The sequence below is a fragment of the Neopsephotus bourkii genome, unplaced genomic scaffold (genome assembly GCF_033783945.1).
Source record: "Neopsephotus bourkii isolate Nb327-2 ecotype Australia unplaced genomic scaffold, CSIRO-AGI_Nbou_v1 NB_1792, whole genome shotgun sequence".
NCBI classification, from domain to species: Eukaryota; Metazoa; Chordata; class Aves; order Psittaciformes; family Psittacidae; genus Neopsephotus; species Neopsephotus bourkii.
Window position 1 is genome coordinate 11657639 of NW_026902266.1, and position 17058 is coordinate 11674696.

The 17058-nt window shown below is 43.2% G+C and overlaps 1 protein-coding gene across 1 annotated transcript in view; it reads left to right on the plus strand.

The window, feature by feature from the left end:
• SWAP70 (switching B cell complex subunit SWAP70) overlaps nucleotides 1–17058 on the plus strand; it is a 47249-nt gene that overhangs the window by 11577 nt on the left and 18614 nt on the right. The window contains exon 3 of the mRNA XM_061380466.1: nucleotides 3623–3796. Within this exon, the coding sequence (XP_061236450.1) occupies nucleotides 3623–3796 (174 nt within the window). The remainder of the gene's footprint in view (nucleotides 1–3622; nucleotides 3797–17058) is intronic.

Here is a 17058-nt window from a genome sequence, read left to right on the forward strand (position 1 = left end):
ACTAAAGAAGGACTGGTGCTTCATACCCCCAAATACAGAGCAAGTTCTCTCATTTTCCAGTCATACATTTTCTAGTGAATTAATTGGTTTGAGCAAGAGCAGTCTGGTCAAGAGAGTGTGTTTGTTTTTTTTCTTCTGTTTTTTTGTTTTTAATCTGAAGATAACTTGCTTCAAAAATTTAGTAAAATATTTAAAGAATTAATCCTTAGATTTCTTTTAAAACGGATATGTAGCTGTAACATAGAACTTTATTGAGGACTTTGTAACCTTTTGTAAGAACTGTTGTACTTTTAAATACAACAGTTACAGCTTTTTAAAATTTTTTTAGTGTTGGCTTACCTGTGTTACCCTGCAATAAAGCCTCTTTATATAGAACCAAGGAATCATGAGGAGAGGCACAAGTCAATAGTGTAATGAGGCAAACTGGTTGCAACTAATTTCCTTTATCCAAATAGGGAGTTTGAATAAATAGTTTGATTAATTAGTATTGCCTAATAGGTGATTTCTAGTATGGTGCTGCTTATTGCTTAGCAGGTAGGTGTATCCAGAATTTTCTTGCATTTGAAACTAAATCTGCTCTTGTTCTGTAAGTGTCCCCTTCAGGGAGGGAGCTGTGACTTACTAATATCATAGAATAGTTAGGGTTGAAAGGACCTAGTTCCACCCCCCCCCTGCCATGGACAGGGACACCTCACACTAAACCATCTCACCCAAGGCTCTGTCCAACCTGGCCTTGACTGTCTTCATAACTTGTTTTACTTGGTTTCATAACCATATTTTAGCATGTTCCATTATTTATAATGTATGTTGTTTAATATAAATTGAAAATATTTCAGTGGTGGTGAGATGGTGGTATTTTACAATATGCCTTACTTATAGCAGGAAAGAGACAAATGGGGGGAGGCCATCATTCTAAACTTCAAATTATTTTGTCTTCCAAACAATTTAGTGAATGTTACTTACACTACCAATGCTTGTTATATTTTTGGAGCTGATTGGGTCACTTAAAATATTAAACCAAATATTTTCTGTGTTTTCTTATATTTTAGAGTTATTTGGTGAAATATTGATGATGGTTTGAAAATTTTCTACTTTTAATACTTTCTTAACTAAATTGGAAGTACTTTTGCACACAAGTTCCAGTATAACTTAGAAATGGAACAAATATTTTTAATTTCTGAACCTATGCTTAGAAATAATCTGTCATAAATCCAGAGAATTTATTTATTCAGAGCAATTATTACGTAGCTACTATGTAGTCGAGTGTTGCCCATCAAGGAAGCTAAAATAGCACAGCCAAGATGTCTGTGGTATGGAGTTAGCTCTAAAGCAATTTGGGTTTAGTTGCAGGATTTTCACCTTCCTTGCCCTCCCACCCCATACAAATGTACTTGTAGAAGGAAGGTACCAGGAATAGTTGGCACTACTACATGGACTTGCATAGGAAAATTTTTTTTCATTTAATAGAAATGTTTAGTTCCGTCCCTGATTTCAAATGTCTCTGGAACAACAATCTTGTGATTATGTCCTTTATTTAACAGCCAGTCTGATCCTTAAGAAAAAGAACCAGAGATGTGAATCAGAGTTATTTTGAAGAGCTGAGTCTTTGGTGCTTATCTGATTATTGTTCCTGAATAATTCCTAAAGAGTGTCTCTGCTCTGGATGTCACATGGGCCCCACGAAGTCCATTTCGGAAGCAAGTTTGGATTCTGGAAAAAGAAATGTCTAAAGTGAGACCCCTGTCACTGTGCAATGTAGTCCCCTGTGGCAGAATGGTCCTGAAACCTTATGTGTGGCTGCTGCCTAATCCTGGTGGCAGTACCGTACTATAGGTGACCTGGATTTTGACATGAGCTTCTGAAGTACAGCCTGGCTTTGCTGTTTGAGCAAAAATCATGCACTTTCCTTTACCTGGCCAAGACCTGTGCCTTTCTTTATCTGTGTCCCTTTGATCATTGATTGCTACCGTGCTTTAAAACATCAGCAGGTCATGGAGCAACCCACAGTATTTATATAGCTTAGAACACTTGCCAAATGGTGGCTGGAGGAAAGGAGATTTTGCACCCCATCGGCATGTTCCTTGGGAGTAGCTTAACCACTAGGACGTTTCACGGTGGAACTGCTCATCATCTGAGTGGGTGAAGCTGTTTTAGAAAAGAAGTTAAGCTTCATTGGGCAGGGTGGGGAGGACAGATAGGAAAAACCAAAGGCAAGAGGGGCCAAGGGAAGACGTGCTGACAGGTTGAAGGAAGGAGAAGGAAACATGGCTTCTAGCCCTTGTTCCGAAGGGAATTCATTTGCTTATCTGGTGCTTTATTTAAGACCCATGTTTCTTGTACAAACATCTGGTATGCTGAGCTTGTGACTACAGCAGCTGTAGCTCTTACAGCTTCCACCTTCTTCAGAGCAGAGTAGCTGGCCTCTTGCACCATCACTTGGTGGCCTGCTCTGCAAGCATGCAAAATCTGTGTCTTTCTTTCATGTCTCACTTTTAGTCCTGTAAACTGTACTGTAAAGTACTGCTTAGAATAGGGTTGGCTTTCTGTTTACTTCTGTCTTCTTCTTTTTTTCTATTTTCCTCCACCCACATAATTTCATCCTCTTCCTTAGACTGTCTTTGAGTTAGCCACTGTGGCTCGCCCTCTGCTATGTTTAACCTCCTACCAGACTGGATAGGAGATCATACAGTTTGCAGTGGTGTCCTTGGAGCATCTGCACACTGATGCATGGTTTGGCCCCTTGTGAGAAAACGTCACTGAACATTTACCACAAGAAGTAGAAGAATCTGTTATTTAGACATGTTTTCCAAAATCTCAAGGGACTTCCATTACAGTGCAGAGCATGCCCTTATCAGTTACATGTTGGCAAAGAAGGAGCATTGATATCGTAGGGAGATATGTCTCAAACATAAATGACAGTTTAAAAAGAAAATGAAGAAAGTGAAAGCTTTCATGTATGTAAATAATTCACAGATGGGTATGTTTACAGTTGCTAAGTTTGATAAAGAATAACAAAAAAGAGATTTTTTTTTTATCAAGGTGAATATTTGTAAGTGAGAAAAAGAAAAGATTCTAAGTAGATCAGCATTTGAGGAAAAAATGTTTATATGTTTATAAATATCCTATAAGAGCTACATTTGAGTCACATGAAGTGGAAAAACATATTAAAGGTCTTTCCCAGCTATTGTTGCAATATGCCTTTTAGCATATCCACATGTAGTTTTGGCTATATTGGTTTCCAGATTTGCTGTATAAAATCTCAGTAACTCAGTGCAATAGAAGGGCATTTGGAAACTTAAGGCAGTTATGAAGGCAGTTTGGAAGCAAAACCTAATACGCTAGAGGAAACACAGAATGCAGTATAGCCTCCTTCACATGAAGTCAGGCTGTTATTAACTAGACCAGAAATTGGAGCTTGGATGTAGAAATTCCTTAGCTGACCCCATACAGGAAGTCAGACCAGGCTTCTACAGTGATCTTTTTTGGGCCTTGATGTTTCTTGCAAACTAGAATTTTGTCAGTGCTTTTTGCATGACTTTTTTGTATGCCTGTTAAACTTTGTCAGTTATTCTGTGTCGTTTGTATTAATTTCTTTTGTTGTTGTTCAATTTCTTCATTTTAGGTTCAGGGAAACTTTGACAAAGTTGAATTCAACAGGATGTGCTGGACTCTCTGTGCTAAAAAGAACCTCTCTAAAAGTCCTTTGCTGATTAGTGATGAAGATGCATTTAAAGTGTGGGTTATTTTTAACTTCTTATCGGAGGACAAATACCCTTTAATCATAGTACCTGAGGAGGTAAGAAACAAAAACTTAAGCTGTTTAACACCAGTTTGCTTCATGTCCCAGTTGAATATGTTGATTTAAGAGAAAATAATTGTTTTATATTAAACTTTCATTCCCCTTTTTTAATAACATAAGGCCTCAGATGCTTTTCTTTGTCTTCCAGGGTGCATATGTAAGATTCCCACCGGTTACTTTAGATATTGGTGGCTATCTTTGTGTGTCATTTAAGCAGCCTAGACTAAATGGGACATGCTTCTTGTCCCCCAGTAAATAGTTTATTTTGCTTTTTGTGAATACTGACTGGTGATGGGGATGCTAGTTCCTGTGCCAGAATTTGGAGCTGCTGAGTTTCTTGCTTCATTCATGAGTAGTGTAGGTATGTGATTTTTTTAGTCACAGTGCTTGCTTATATGTGCTTAAGATTTTGCACCATTGGTGCATCAGTGTGATTCTGAAAATAAGTTCTCCCTCTGCTCTGTGTTACCATGACTTGCAAGATGAGTCTTCAGTCTCATGTCACCCTCCTGATGAAAAGGAGAAGTATGAACTTTTCTGGTGATGTCTATTTCTGATCAAAACCAGCTGCCACCTGAACACCCTTGCTTGAAATTGTTGAAAGAACAATACCAGAGAGATCTCTCTGCACTCTAAATTTATGAACAAGTATGGGCAATGCTCAAATAGGTATTTTAACCCTAAAGCAAGCTTTTGGTATCTCCACTGTTCTCTGCTTCAGGAGGGGTGAGGGAAGAAGCAGCAAGATCAGAACTGTAGGCATAAATAATCTTTTCAAACTGCATACGGAAATCCCAGGGGTTTGCAGTTTGGCACTGGAGTACTGATAATAAGTATTTGCAAATTATTGAACAGTCAGGAATCAAATCAGTCTGATTTACACGCCACTGCGACATAACTGTTGGACTCTAAGCTGTTGTGCCAAACCATGAAGTACCCGATAACTCCCCAGTCAAAATAAACTGCTGGGTTTTTCCTTATAACTCACTTTTTTAGAACACTTGCATTCTCTTCAGTGTTTTGGATTTTGCCAGACTGGTGATGACAGGGCCCTGTCTGGTGTGCTGTATTCCCATAAGAAATGGTACAGTCTCTTTCCTTGCTTTTCTGTTTTTTCTGACAGTTCTGGGAGATAGGCATAATGGTTGTAAAAGCTAACACAGTGTAGTTGGTGCCAGATTTGGCTTTGTAAGGCCAGAGCCACTGATAAATGTCAGAACTGGGACTCAGATCTATGTCTCTGGTTTGTCATTGTGTTCACCACTGCGCATCTGGGCTTATCTGAGGGTAGATATTTCACATCTCCTTATTTGTCTGCATGGTTAAAAGCTTCAGCCCTGCCAGCTCTGGGGTTTTGGCATTGCTCACTTGCTACCCTACCCCTCCACTAAGCAAGCCCCCAGATTCGTGCTGCCTTCTGTAGCTGATGCCAGGTAATGGCAATGTGTCTGTTGGTAGGTGAGCTGCAGAGTTGGCTCTGAGCCCAAAAGAGTTTTTCCAGATGTCATAACTGCTTTTATTTCCTCTCCTTCCCATCCTTAGGGTCCAGGGTTGACCTGTATGGCTTTTCTGTTTCAAGTATTTTTGCAGTTCTTAGGGTGGCTCTGTGTCTGCGTCTCCTCGATTACAGCCGTGTTTAAATTGCGCAATACTGTTTAAAGAAAGCTTAAAGAGCCTGGCAAAGAAAGGCTGCTCTGTTCTTATCAGACACAAGGCCAGTATTCACTCTAACCTTTTGCTTTAGACCACACAGGTAATGTAATCAGCTGGTGGAGGAATGCTGTCTGTTTGCATTGGTCTTCCATGAGGTGCTCTGAGCTTCTAGAAAATTCCACATTTACTCATTTGCCCTTTTGCATAAAACTCCAAAAGTAAAAATGCGAAGTCTTGGTTTCTGTCAGTGTTGCTTTTTCTCTGTGTGACCATTCATATCTGCCTTTTAAGTTCTTATATCTGAGGTTTTCTTAAGTCTAACCTCCAGTAAAGGTATTTTTCTTTCCATTTACTTTTTATGCCTCTTGAGTTCAAAATAAAGCTTGATTTTATATCTAGTCCTCACTGTTTTATATTGCAGCTAATTACAAAAGGAATTGTACATCATGTATAAACTGAGGGGATTTTTGCACAGTGAAGAACAGAGAAGGGTGATGGAAGCATCGCTCTTCTGTGATGTTTAGGTTCTGGTGAGAGCAATGTAAACTTCTCATGGGTGACTCTAGCTTCTGAGCCAGAGAGCAAGCTTTCCTTCCCTCCCTGTCTGTTGCACTTACTGTTGCCTGAGAATATTGCAGCACACAATTTACTGCAGTTTCTGGCTCAGAGTCCTTTGTGTGGGATCCAGCTGTTTCCCCTCCTCCTTCCCTTCCACCTTGTAGGCTTTTGGGTTTCACAGATTTTGTTTTCCCTTTATAAGTAACTAGGAAACTTGTCTCATACTTTCGGGTTAGAAGGGTGATCCCTTGAAGATTTTTGCCTCTCATCTTGTGAATGGGAAGATTATAACAGAGAGAACTTCTTAGGTCTCCAGTGAATGTGTTGATGGAACTTCATGTGGCTGTGAGGATGCCTTTGCTTCCTCTTTCTTGGAGGAGCTGCTCTTTAGGACCTACTTGGGAGTCTCATTTTCTGGTGGAGCTTGGTGGGTTTTGTTGTTTTTTTTTTATTATTTGTTTTAAATAAATGGTTTCTGTACTCATTTGAACAATTTCATATCTGGAAAGCTCTCCTGCTTGGGTGCAGGAGTGCAGTGCAAACACAGTGAAACTTTATTTAAACTGCACTGACCAAAGATGGAGGCTGCTGTCCTTTGTTCTTGCCTATGTTGTGTACTTTTGCGCTAGTGCCACTGTGCTAGGCCTTTCATTTTAGACATAATTAGATGGGGCTGTTACCTCCATCTGCAGAGTGTTAAGTGTTGATTCCCTGCCCAGGTGTTGAATGGGCAGCAAACTGGAAACAGCTTTAGCTCAACCAGAGAAAGGAAAGCAGGCTACAGAGACGTAGGTTTCCTTAGATTCAGGCTGAAGAGAGCAGTTACAAAGAGGGGTTTGAAAGCAATGGAGAGGTGACACAAGGGCCAGAAGTTGCTTCCTTAGCAACTAGACTGAAAGCCAGACAGCTTCTCACTTGCTGTGGTGGGAGAGATGGCAGGTCTGCACTTGAGGGAAATAAGGTGAGTAAAGTCCCACATGGGGACGAGCTTGGGTTCAGATGTGCAGTTTTGGGATGTGACTTCAAGGTTGAGAGGATCTGTCTGTTATGCAGAGAAGTCACAGAGGCACCCATCTGCCAGCCTGATCCAGTCTCAAGGGAGGTGTGTTGCCTGCCAGGGGCTTGGATCAGGGATGTTGCAGAGAGGCTGCCTGCTCTAGTAAGTCCCACGGACTGTTACCCACTTCTAGTGATCCATGTGGGCGCTAGTGATATAGATAGCAGTAGCCTGGAGAACATAAAGAAGGACTACAGAGCCCTGGGAGAGGTGGTTAAGGGCTCTGGAGCTCAGACAGTCTTTTCATCAATTCTCCAGGACACAGGGGAGGACCTTAAAAAGGCTAGGAGGATTGGCCAGGTTAATAAATGGTTAGAACAGTGGTGCCATAGTCAGGGGTTTGGGTATCTAGAACATGGCACTCAATTTAGTAGTCCAGGTCTACTCGGGGCTGGTGGAGCTGGTCTGATAAAGAAGGGGAGGGGCAGTTTTGGTAGGAGGCTTGCCAGACTGGTCAAGGAGGCTTTAAACTTCATGTGTTGGGGGAGGGGGGCATCATTCCATCCCAACACATCCAGTCAGTTGCCAGCACCTATAATAAATGCTCGGAGCAGTGTAGTGATATTCCAGCTGCTCCATCCAATGAGCCAGCTTCATTTGGAGCTTGGCTCAGATGCCTCTATACAAATGCCCATAGTATGGGTAACAAACAAGAGGAATTAGAGATGTGTGCACCTCTATGGGGGTATGATATAGTAGGCATCACAGAATCGTGGTGGGATGGCTCCTATGACTGGAGTGTTGGAATGGAAGGTTACAGGCTCCTTAGAAAAGACAGGCTCGGCAGGCGGGGAGGGGGAGTTGCTGTTTGTGTCAGTGATAGGCTGGAGAGTATGGAACTCTGTCTGGGGACTGGTGAGCAGTCAATAGAGAGTTTGTGGGTCAGGGTTAAAGGGAGAACAGCGATGGGAGACATTACTGTGGGGATCTGTTACAGACTGCCTGATCAAGAGGAATCTGTGGATGAAGCATTCTATAGACAGATAGGAGCAGCCTCACACTCGCAGGCCCTTGTTCTCATGGGAGACTTCAACCACCCTGACATCTGTTGGAGGGATGGTACAGCCCGGTACAAGCAATCCAGGAGGTTCCTTGATTGTGTGGAAGACAACTTTCTTCTGCAAGTAATAGAGGAACCGACAAGGAGATGTACCATGCTTGACCTCGTGCTCACCAACAGAGAAGGGCTGGTTGGAAATGTGATGCCCCAGGGCAGCCTTGGATGCAGTGATCATGAGATGGTTGAGTTCGAGATCCTCAGGACAGTGAGAAGAACGTGCAGCAAGCTCACTGCCCTGTACTTAAAAAGAGCAGATTTTGGCCCCTTCAGGAGCCTGCTTAGTAAGGTTCCATGGGATATAGCCCTAGAGGGCAGGGGGGCCCAAGACTGTTGATTGATATTCAAGGATCACCTGCTCCAAGCTCAGCAGTGTTGCATCCCAACCAGAAGGAAGTGCAGCAGGAGAGCCAGGAGACCTCCTTGGATGGATAAGGAAAGCTAAGGCCCAATTGGAATTAAACTTGGCTAGGGATGTGAAAGATAACAGGAAGGGATTCTATAGGCACGTTTCAAATAAAAGACAGATTAGGGACAATGTGGGCCCTCTCCAGAAGCTATCAGGAGAACTGGCTACCCTGGAGTTGGAGAAGGCTGAGGTTCAAAATTCTTTGCCTCAGTCTTCACTGGCAAATGCTCTGACCACACCACCCAAGTCTTCGAAGGCAGACGCAGGGACTGTGAGAATGAAGACCTTGGGCCCACTGTAGGAGAAGTTCTGCTTTGAGACCATCTTAAGAACCTGAATGTGCACAAGTCTATGGGTCCTGATGAAACCCATCTGCGGGTCCTGAAGGAGCTGACAAATGAAGTTGGTAAGCCACTGGCCATCATATTTGAGAAATCATGGTAGTCAAGTGAAGTTCCCAACGACTGGAAGAACGGAAATAAAACCCCCATTTTCAGGAAGGGGAAAATGGATGAGCCAGGGAATTACAGATGAGTCAGTCTCATCTCTGTGCCTGGGAAGATCTTGGAGCAGATTCTCCTGGAAGGCATGCTAAGGCACATGAAAAACAACAAGGTGCTTGGTGACAGCCAGCATGGCTTCACTAAGGGGAAATCCTGCCTGACCAATTTGGTGGCCTTCTATGATGGGGCAATGGAACTGATGGACAGGGGCAGAGCAGTTGACGCCATCTACCTGGACTTGTGCAAAGCATTCCACACTGTCCCAGATGACATCCTTGTCTCTAAATTGGAGAGACATCAGTTTGATGGATGGACCACTCGGTGGATAAAGAACTGGCTGGATGGCCACATGCAAAGAGTTGTGGTCAATGGCTCAATGTCCAGCTGGAGACATTAACGAGTGGTGTCGCTCAGGGATCGGTGTTGGGACAGTGGGATTGAGTGTGCTCTCAGCAAGTTTGCCGATGACACCACGCTGTGTGGTTCGGTTGATAATGCTGGAGGGAAGGAATGCCATCCAGAGGGACCTCGACATGCTTGTGAGGTGGGCTGATGCCAACCTCATGAAGTTTAACCGTGCCAAGTGCAAGGTCCTACACCTGGGTCAGAGCAATCCCAGACACAGCTACAGGCTGGGCAGAGAAGACATTCAGAGCAGCGCTGAGGAGAAGGACTTGGGGGTGCTGGTCAATGAGAAAATGAATATGAGCCGGCTGCAGTGTGTGTGCTCGCAGCCCAGAAAGCCAACTGTATCCTGGGCTGCATCAAAAGGAGCGTGACCAGCAGGTTGAAGGAGGTGACCCTGTCCCTCTACTCTGCTCTCGTGAGACCTCACTTGGAGTATTGTGTGCAGTTCTGGTGTCCTCAACATAAAAAGGACATGAAACTGTTGGAACAAGTCCAGAGGAGGGCCACGAGGATGATCAGGGGACTGGAGCACCTCCCGTATGAAGGCAGGCTGAGAAAGTTGGGGCTGTTCAGCCTGGAGAAGAGAAGGCTGCGTGGAGACCTCATAGCAGCCTTCCAGTATCTGAAGGGGACCTGTGGGGATGCTGGGGATGGACTCTTCATTAGGGACTGTAGTGACAAGACAAGGGGTAACAGGTTAAAACTTCTACAGGGGAAGTTTAGATTGGATATAAGGAGAGAGTTCTTTACTGTGAGGGTGGTGAGGTGCTGGAATGGGTTGCCCCGAGAAGTTGTGAATGCTCCATCCCTGGCGGTGTTCAAGGCCAAGTTGGACAGAGCCTTGGATGACATGGTTTAGAGTGAGGTGTCCCTGGCCCATGGCAGGGGGGTTGGAACTTGATGATCTTAAGGTCCTTTCCAACCCTAAGTCTCCTATGATTCTAAGTCAAGTCACAAAGAGACAGGGGCTGGTGCCTATGCAGGGGCACTGGGCTCAGCTGGTAATGGCCTCATGCTGCACTCTGGTTACTGGTGGTGGGCAGCTGGAAGCAGCTAGGAGAGTTGTAAAAAAGAGAGATCCATGAATGTTTATTTTGCACGGGTGCTCATGTCTCAGGGAAATACAGAATGGTATAAAATCTGAAAGTCTTCCTCCTCTTTCAGGTGATGAGCCCTGGTACACGCAGAGTAAATATTTATGTGAACTGGGTAAATGTGGTATCCGCAGAGAGTTTCAGATGGACTGGAGGACAACAATGCTGTATTTGTTTAATTACAATTAGTGCTGTTGGACAGCTTTCAGAATCACTATAATTCTTGGCTAACAACAGATCTGCCTCCTGGTGCAGTGGGCAGAGCTTTACCAAGCACCTGTGCTGCTAATGCATCTGGAAAGCAGGGGGCTGGGTGGGAGCTCCTTCCAGTCTTCACAACCAGTCTTTTCCATTACATCATCTGAGATGCAGACATCCCCGATGTGTGTGTTTCCTTCAGCTGGTAGAGACATCATCTGTTCCACCAGAAGGATAAAATAAAAGGAAGAAAGATGAAAAGAACTGTAGCTGTAAGAGGAGAAATATTTCTGGTGTCATGAGCTTTCCTGACAACTCATCTCTTAGTTGTTCCAGGCTCATTTGTGTGCCTTGGTATTGCTTAACCAGATATCTTCTGTTTTATAAAAAGGTTTCGAAGCACTTTCCCTTTCTTATTTCTGGACATGTGACTGCAGCCTTGGGAATGTTTTATCACCTGAAAGCTGTGTTACGTGTTTAGCTGTGTTTCTGAGCCATCCTTAATGGTGAAACTCGCAGATATGTACACTGCAAGCTGCACATTGTGTGTTGTAACATAGTGTTAGCTTAACTTGGTTTAAGTAAGACAAGTCTGTTTGTTGTCTCTGCTTTTTAAGCTTGCCTTCTTGAAAAAAGGAGTCTTGCACAGTAATTTTTCACTTGTCCTGTATCCTTCAACTGTTTTAACACGTGACATTTCTAATCCTCCTAGTTAGGACAACGAGAGTCCAAAATGTGTGAGGCTTTCTGTGTATTTGAAAATGAAAAAATGTTTTGTAGACTGAGGAGGTCAAGTCTGAAGCTTTCTAGTGGTGATTGTTCTGGAGGCATTTCTTGCAGAAAAAGGTTTGTTGTGGCCATGTTTGCTTCCATGTTCTTCATCCTAGTATCAGAAACTGATAAAGTGAATGAAACGCTGCAAATTGAGGCTTGGCTGTTCAGAAAAAATCAAACCTGATACAACTAGAATGAAAGCTCCTTGTGTGGGGTTTTAACTGACCCATGATCTGTACAAGTTCATGATGGCGGTTAGAAAGATTTTCGTCACAACTTACATCAGTTCTTCCCATTTTGCTACTCTTTCAGTTGATGCAAAAAAATCAGACAGTTTTTAGCTTATGCAGCAAGTTGGTTTTATGATTTACATGTTACAAAGTTTTTTGAATTGAACTTTATTGCGCTATTTAATGCTAATTTAACTTTAACAAGAAAGGTAATGGCTTGCAGTGGACAATGAACATAGTTTTTTGGTGGAAAGGAAGGAAAAAAATTTAACTTAAAAGTGATGTTCTGATGGGATGAAAAGAAGGAATTGATGATGACTGTGAAAGGAGATATGACTGCTTTTATGTCTCTTGCCCAGTAACATATGTTTCCACAGAATTCTGTACAATGTGAATAGACTTTTTACATCTGCTCTGTTAATATCACAAACCTTATTTAAATAGTATGAACTGTTATAGAATAGTTCATATAGACAAGAAGGGCCTTGTCTGCCATACTTTGTTAGGCATGTTATTTTTCATTTTTCTTTTTCCAAGAGACCCACTTGTATACCAGAGAAATATGTGAAGTATCTATAATGCTTCATTCCATATGGAGGGTAGTGCCAGGAATAACTGGAAAAGAACAACAAGTGGGTGTTGAAACACAGGAAAATAAGTGCCCTCTGAAAGAAGATTCCAAACAGACTGCACAGCTCATGTTAAAGAGCTGCTATTCTTTATATAATTTTTGTTTTCTTTTGGCAAAATTTTGGCTGAAAAGCTTCTGTTGATTTGAGATGGAAGCTGTTTGTCATACTGTGGAACCAGTTGGTCCGTGCTGGTGCTTGTAGTATTAGCAATACCCTGTGTTTTTATGTCTGTATCCAGAAGTCAGGTCCAGTCAGAATAGCAGCAAATGTTGCTTCATGCTTGCTTTTTGACACTCCTCTTTTTAACCACGAAAATAGGTCGTGTTTGAGTCAGTAGACTGAACTGGTCAGTTATTTGCTGAGTTGAGATGTCTCTTTGTGAAGGAGAGGAAACATTTGCTCTCAGAAGTTCCTCATTTGAGCACATAATGAATGGTCTCTTATTTGCTTCCACATTGATGCAACTTATTTCTTTATATTTATCTCACACTTGTTTCCGCATTTATACCCCAGTGCAACACTCACTGGTGCTATCGAGCAGATAATGTCAGGTAATTCTTTCCTGGGGACTGAGGTTAGTCATGTACTTACCTGAATGCAAGATAAAGCTTGATTGATTTTTTTTTGTTGTTCTTTTTGTTTGTTTGTGCGGCTGGTTGGGGTTTGTTTGGTTTGGTTTTTTGGGTTGTTTTTTTTTCTTTAGAAATTAAGTTGTAATATGCACAGGTCCTTTTCATTTAAGAAGAGTTAATGTATTTTAAAATAATGAGATATTTTATGTACTTTAATGGGATTATAGCATATTTGTGGTCATGTTAGTGAGTTGGTAAATGTTTAAATCTGTTCTAATAATCAAAATAAGGTGAAATGTGTACAGATGACATTAAAGGAAAGGATATGTTGACACATTTTTAGTGCATTACATGATAACATGTACTAGCCAAGAGTTTTGCATTGCTGCTTCTCCAGACCATTTGTTTAAGCTGTGGCTTAAGCAAAAAAGTGAAAAAGTCTATTTGGGTATGGTTTCTTGTGTGTGTTCCTTTATCTGCAAGTGAGTCCTAGTACTTCGAGATAATTAACCAAAGGCATTCGAGAGCTGCATGCCTCGAGCAGTGTAACAGGTTGTGAAATCTTGGAAGAATGTATTTTTAAGTTGAAGTTCATTAAGTTTTAATCACTTTCTTTTTTTTAATTACTGTTTAGAATTCAGGCAGTTATATTATGTACCTAATTAAGCCTCAGTAATTTTAGTTTTCCTTTCAGCTAAAGTATGGGATCATAGTTCGGAACTGATGCTGTTCAGAGGGACTGAGCTGAGCGGCAGAATGTGGTTTGAACGTGGCAAAAAAAAAGTTACTTCTGCATTAATGCCAGAGCTTGTTTCAGCTCATCAACGGTGCTCCTGTTCTTGCATGCCGGGAAGGACTTTTCTGGGATGTTGGGTTTGGGTTTTTTTTTCCTGTAATACTTGTCTGCAGTAGGAAGTAAGCTGCTTCCTGCCCCTAACTGAATGCTGAGGATTTATTGTAATTGGTGCTCAAAAGCCTTGGATTAGTTTTTTGACTTAAGGATGTCGGAGAGTAAAAATCAACAAAGCACATTTTAAAGATTTCTCTGTGTGTGTGTGTGTGTGTTTGTTCGTTTTTGTTTGTTTGTTTTTGCTTAGGGATTTGTTACTGAAAATCTAGTAAAAATTCCATGTTGTTTGCTTCAAAGGTCATGCTGAAATTCCCTTCCTCTCATGTGATTATATTAATGTCAGTAATTCAGAGCTGTGTGTGCAACCAGTGCAAAGCATTGTTTTATGACTTGTGTTGAAGAGTCTGGATGTTAGCAGCGGTGACCATGGCAAGCAGAGCCCTGGCACTGTGGGGAGGAGGCCTGGATGTGCAGCCTGCATGGAGAGGGTGAAGTGGCTGTGCAGGTGTGTTGTCTGTGGGGATGCTTTCCTAAGGTGGCAGGCACTGAGCTGAAAGTCATCTTTGCTGACCACCAAAAACCTTGTACCCTCTCTCTCAGTTAGCAGTTGTGTACAGATTGAATGCTGCTTTTGCAGAGATCTCTGTTCAGATCATTTCTTTGCTAGTAAGAATTAAATGAGGAGCAACTCTGCCAGTATTTTACCACCCTCATTGTAAAGAATTTTTTCGTCCTGTCCAGCCTTGAATCTCTCCTCTTTTAGTTTAAAACCATCACCCCTTGTCCTATCACAGCAGGCCCTGCTAAAAAGTCTTTTCCCGTCTTTCTTATAGGTCCCTTTTAAGAACTGAAAGGCTGCAATAAGGTCTCCCTGGAGTCTTCTCCAGGCAGAAGACTGCCACTCCCTTAGCCTGTCCATCACCTCCCTCTGCATCTCCCTCACCTAATGGAGCGATGTTCTATCCCTCTGATCATTTTTCTGGCCCTCCTCTGGACCCTCTTTAACAGGTCCGTGTCTTTTCCTGTGCTGAGGACTCTAAAGCTGGACACAGTACTTCAAGTGGGGTCTCACCAGAGCAGAGTAGAGGGGCAGAATCACCTGCCTTGTCCTGCTGGCCACACTCCTTTGGTTGCAGCCCAAGATATAATTGGCTTTCTGGGCTGCAAGTGCACATGGCCAGCTCATGTCCAGTCTTTCACCAGTACCCCCAAGTCCTTCTCCTCAGACATACTCTCAAGCCCTTTATCACGCATCCTAACTTGACACCAGGGGTTGCCCTGCTGTAGGTGCAGGACCCTCCACTTGGCCCCATTGAACCTTAGGAGGTTCACATGGGCCCATCTCCTGAGCCTGTCCAAGTCTCTGTGAATGGCATCCTATCCCTCAGGTGTGTTAACTGCACCAGTCAGCTTCATGTCATCTGCAGACTTGCTGATGATGCACTCAATCCCACTGTCCATGTCTGATGAAGATACTAAACAGTAGCGGACCCCTGTGGGATGCTGCTTGTCACTGGTGTCCATCCAGGCACTGAACCATTGACCACTACCCCCTGGATGCAACCATGCAGCCAATCCCTCATCCACCGAACAGTCCACCCATCAAATCCATATCTCTCCAGTTTAGAGAGAAGGATGTTGTGGGGGACTGTGTCAAAGGCTTTACAGAAGTCCAGATAGACAACATCCATAGCCTGCCCTTTGTCCACTGATGCAGTGACTCCATCATAGAAGGCCATTAGGTTGGTCGGGCAGGACTTGCCTCTGGTGAAGCCTTGCTGGCTGTCTCAGATCACCTCCCTGTCCTCTGTGTGCCGCAGCATAGCTCTAAAAGGATCTGTTCTGTGATCTTTCAAGGCACAGAGTTGAGGCTGAGGTTGGTAGTTCCCAGGGTCCTCCTTTCCATCCTTTTTAAAAATGGGTATGATATTGCCCTTTTTCCAGTCACCAGGGACCTTTCCTGACTGCCATGACTTCTCAAATACCATGTAGAGTGGCTCAGCAACTGCATCAGCCAATTCCCTCAGGACTCTGGGATGGATCTCATCAGGTCCCATAGACTTATGTATGTTTAGGTTCCTCAAATGATCATGAGCCTGATCTTCACTTACAGTGTGATGGACTTTGCTTCCCCCAGTTCCCACTGTGCAGTTCATATGCACTTGCTGCTCATTCAGTGGAGCAGGAACTTTCCTCTAGACAGTGCAGCAGCTTTCAGTAGCTTCTCCATTTTACTGTATCATTAGTCCATGTGATACTAGAGCAGGGGCTGTGTGTCTAAGAACACTTATTGAGCTGAAACAGTAAGAAAAGCCGCCCTATCTGCAGGGTGATTTTGGTAATTTACTGCTTTGACAGATGAGTGTGTTCTGCTACACACTTGTGTGTTTCTTGATCACAGATATGAGGGAAAGGAAAGAGATTTGCAACTGTACTAGTTGCAAGAGAGAGAAACAGCAGCCACAAAATTAGCGTGCATGCTGCATCAAAACCTTGACACCTTGGAGTTCTTGTGGTGAAATCTGTGGGGAAAACCACTTCTTTATTTCTTTGTGATCCCAAATGTCTCAGGCAGAGACTGCTGGGTGCTCAAAAGCCTGTTAGACCAGTTGAAAGGTAACTCTGAGCTGTGGCTGGAAAATCAATTTGTTCTGTGGTCACATGTCATCTTTCTCTCAGCCAGGGTTTTTCTTACTTGTAGGAGAAATTTCATTGTGTTTTCAAGCAGTGCTGAGGAGCAGAGGTGAACTAGCATTGGTGATTAGAAAAAAGAAGTCCTTCATTTGGTTTCTACCACTTTTCAATGAGTTCATGTTGTACAGCTTAGTCGTTTTTGATAACAGGATTCAGACTCTTGGGGTTTCCAAAACCGCACCTAAAATAGGTGAACTGAAAGTGAAGCAGACTGACCTGAAGGACTGACCTTCAGAAAAGCAGCATTTGAGGATATCTTTTTTACTTCCATGTGCACAGGCAGAACCTGAAAGAATCGTGTTGCTTTCCCTCTGCATGTCTGTGCGCCAGGCACTGTGCATTTCCCTCCCTGTGGCATCTCTCATGCCTGTACAGAAGCAGGGCAGCTGGGATGAGCCCTCACTGGGGTTTTGTGGACTGACCTCCCAGAAGTGGCTCAGTGCTGTCTTGTGACTGGAGGGAAAGGCCAGCTGTTGGTGGAGCTGGTGCTCCCCTGTCCCTGTGGTGGCCTGGTGCAGGGTTACTGAGCACCCTCTCCCCAGGCTTCCTCCTTAGGGAGGGTGCAGGTGG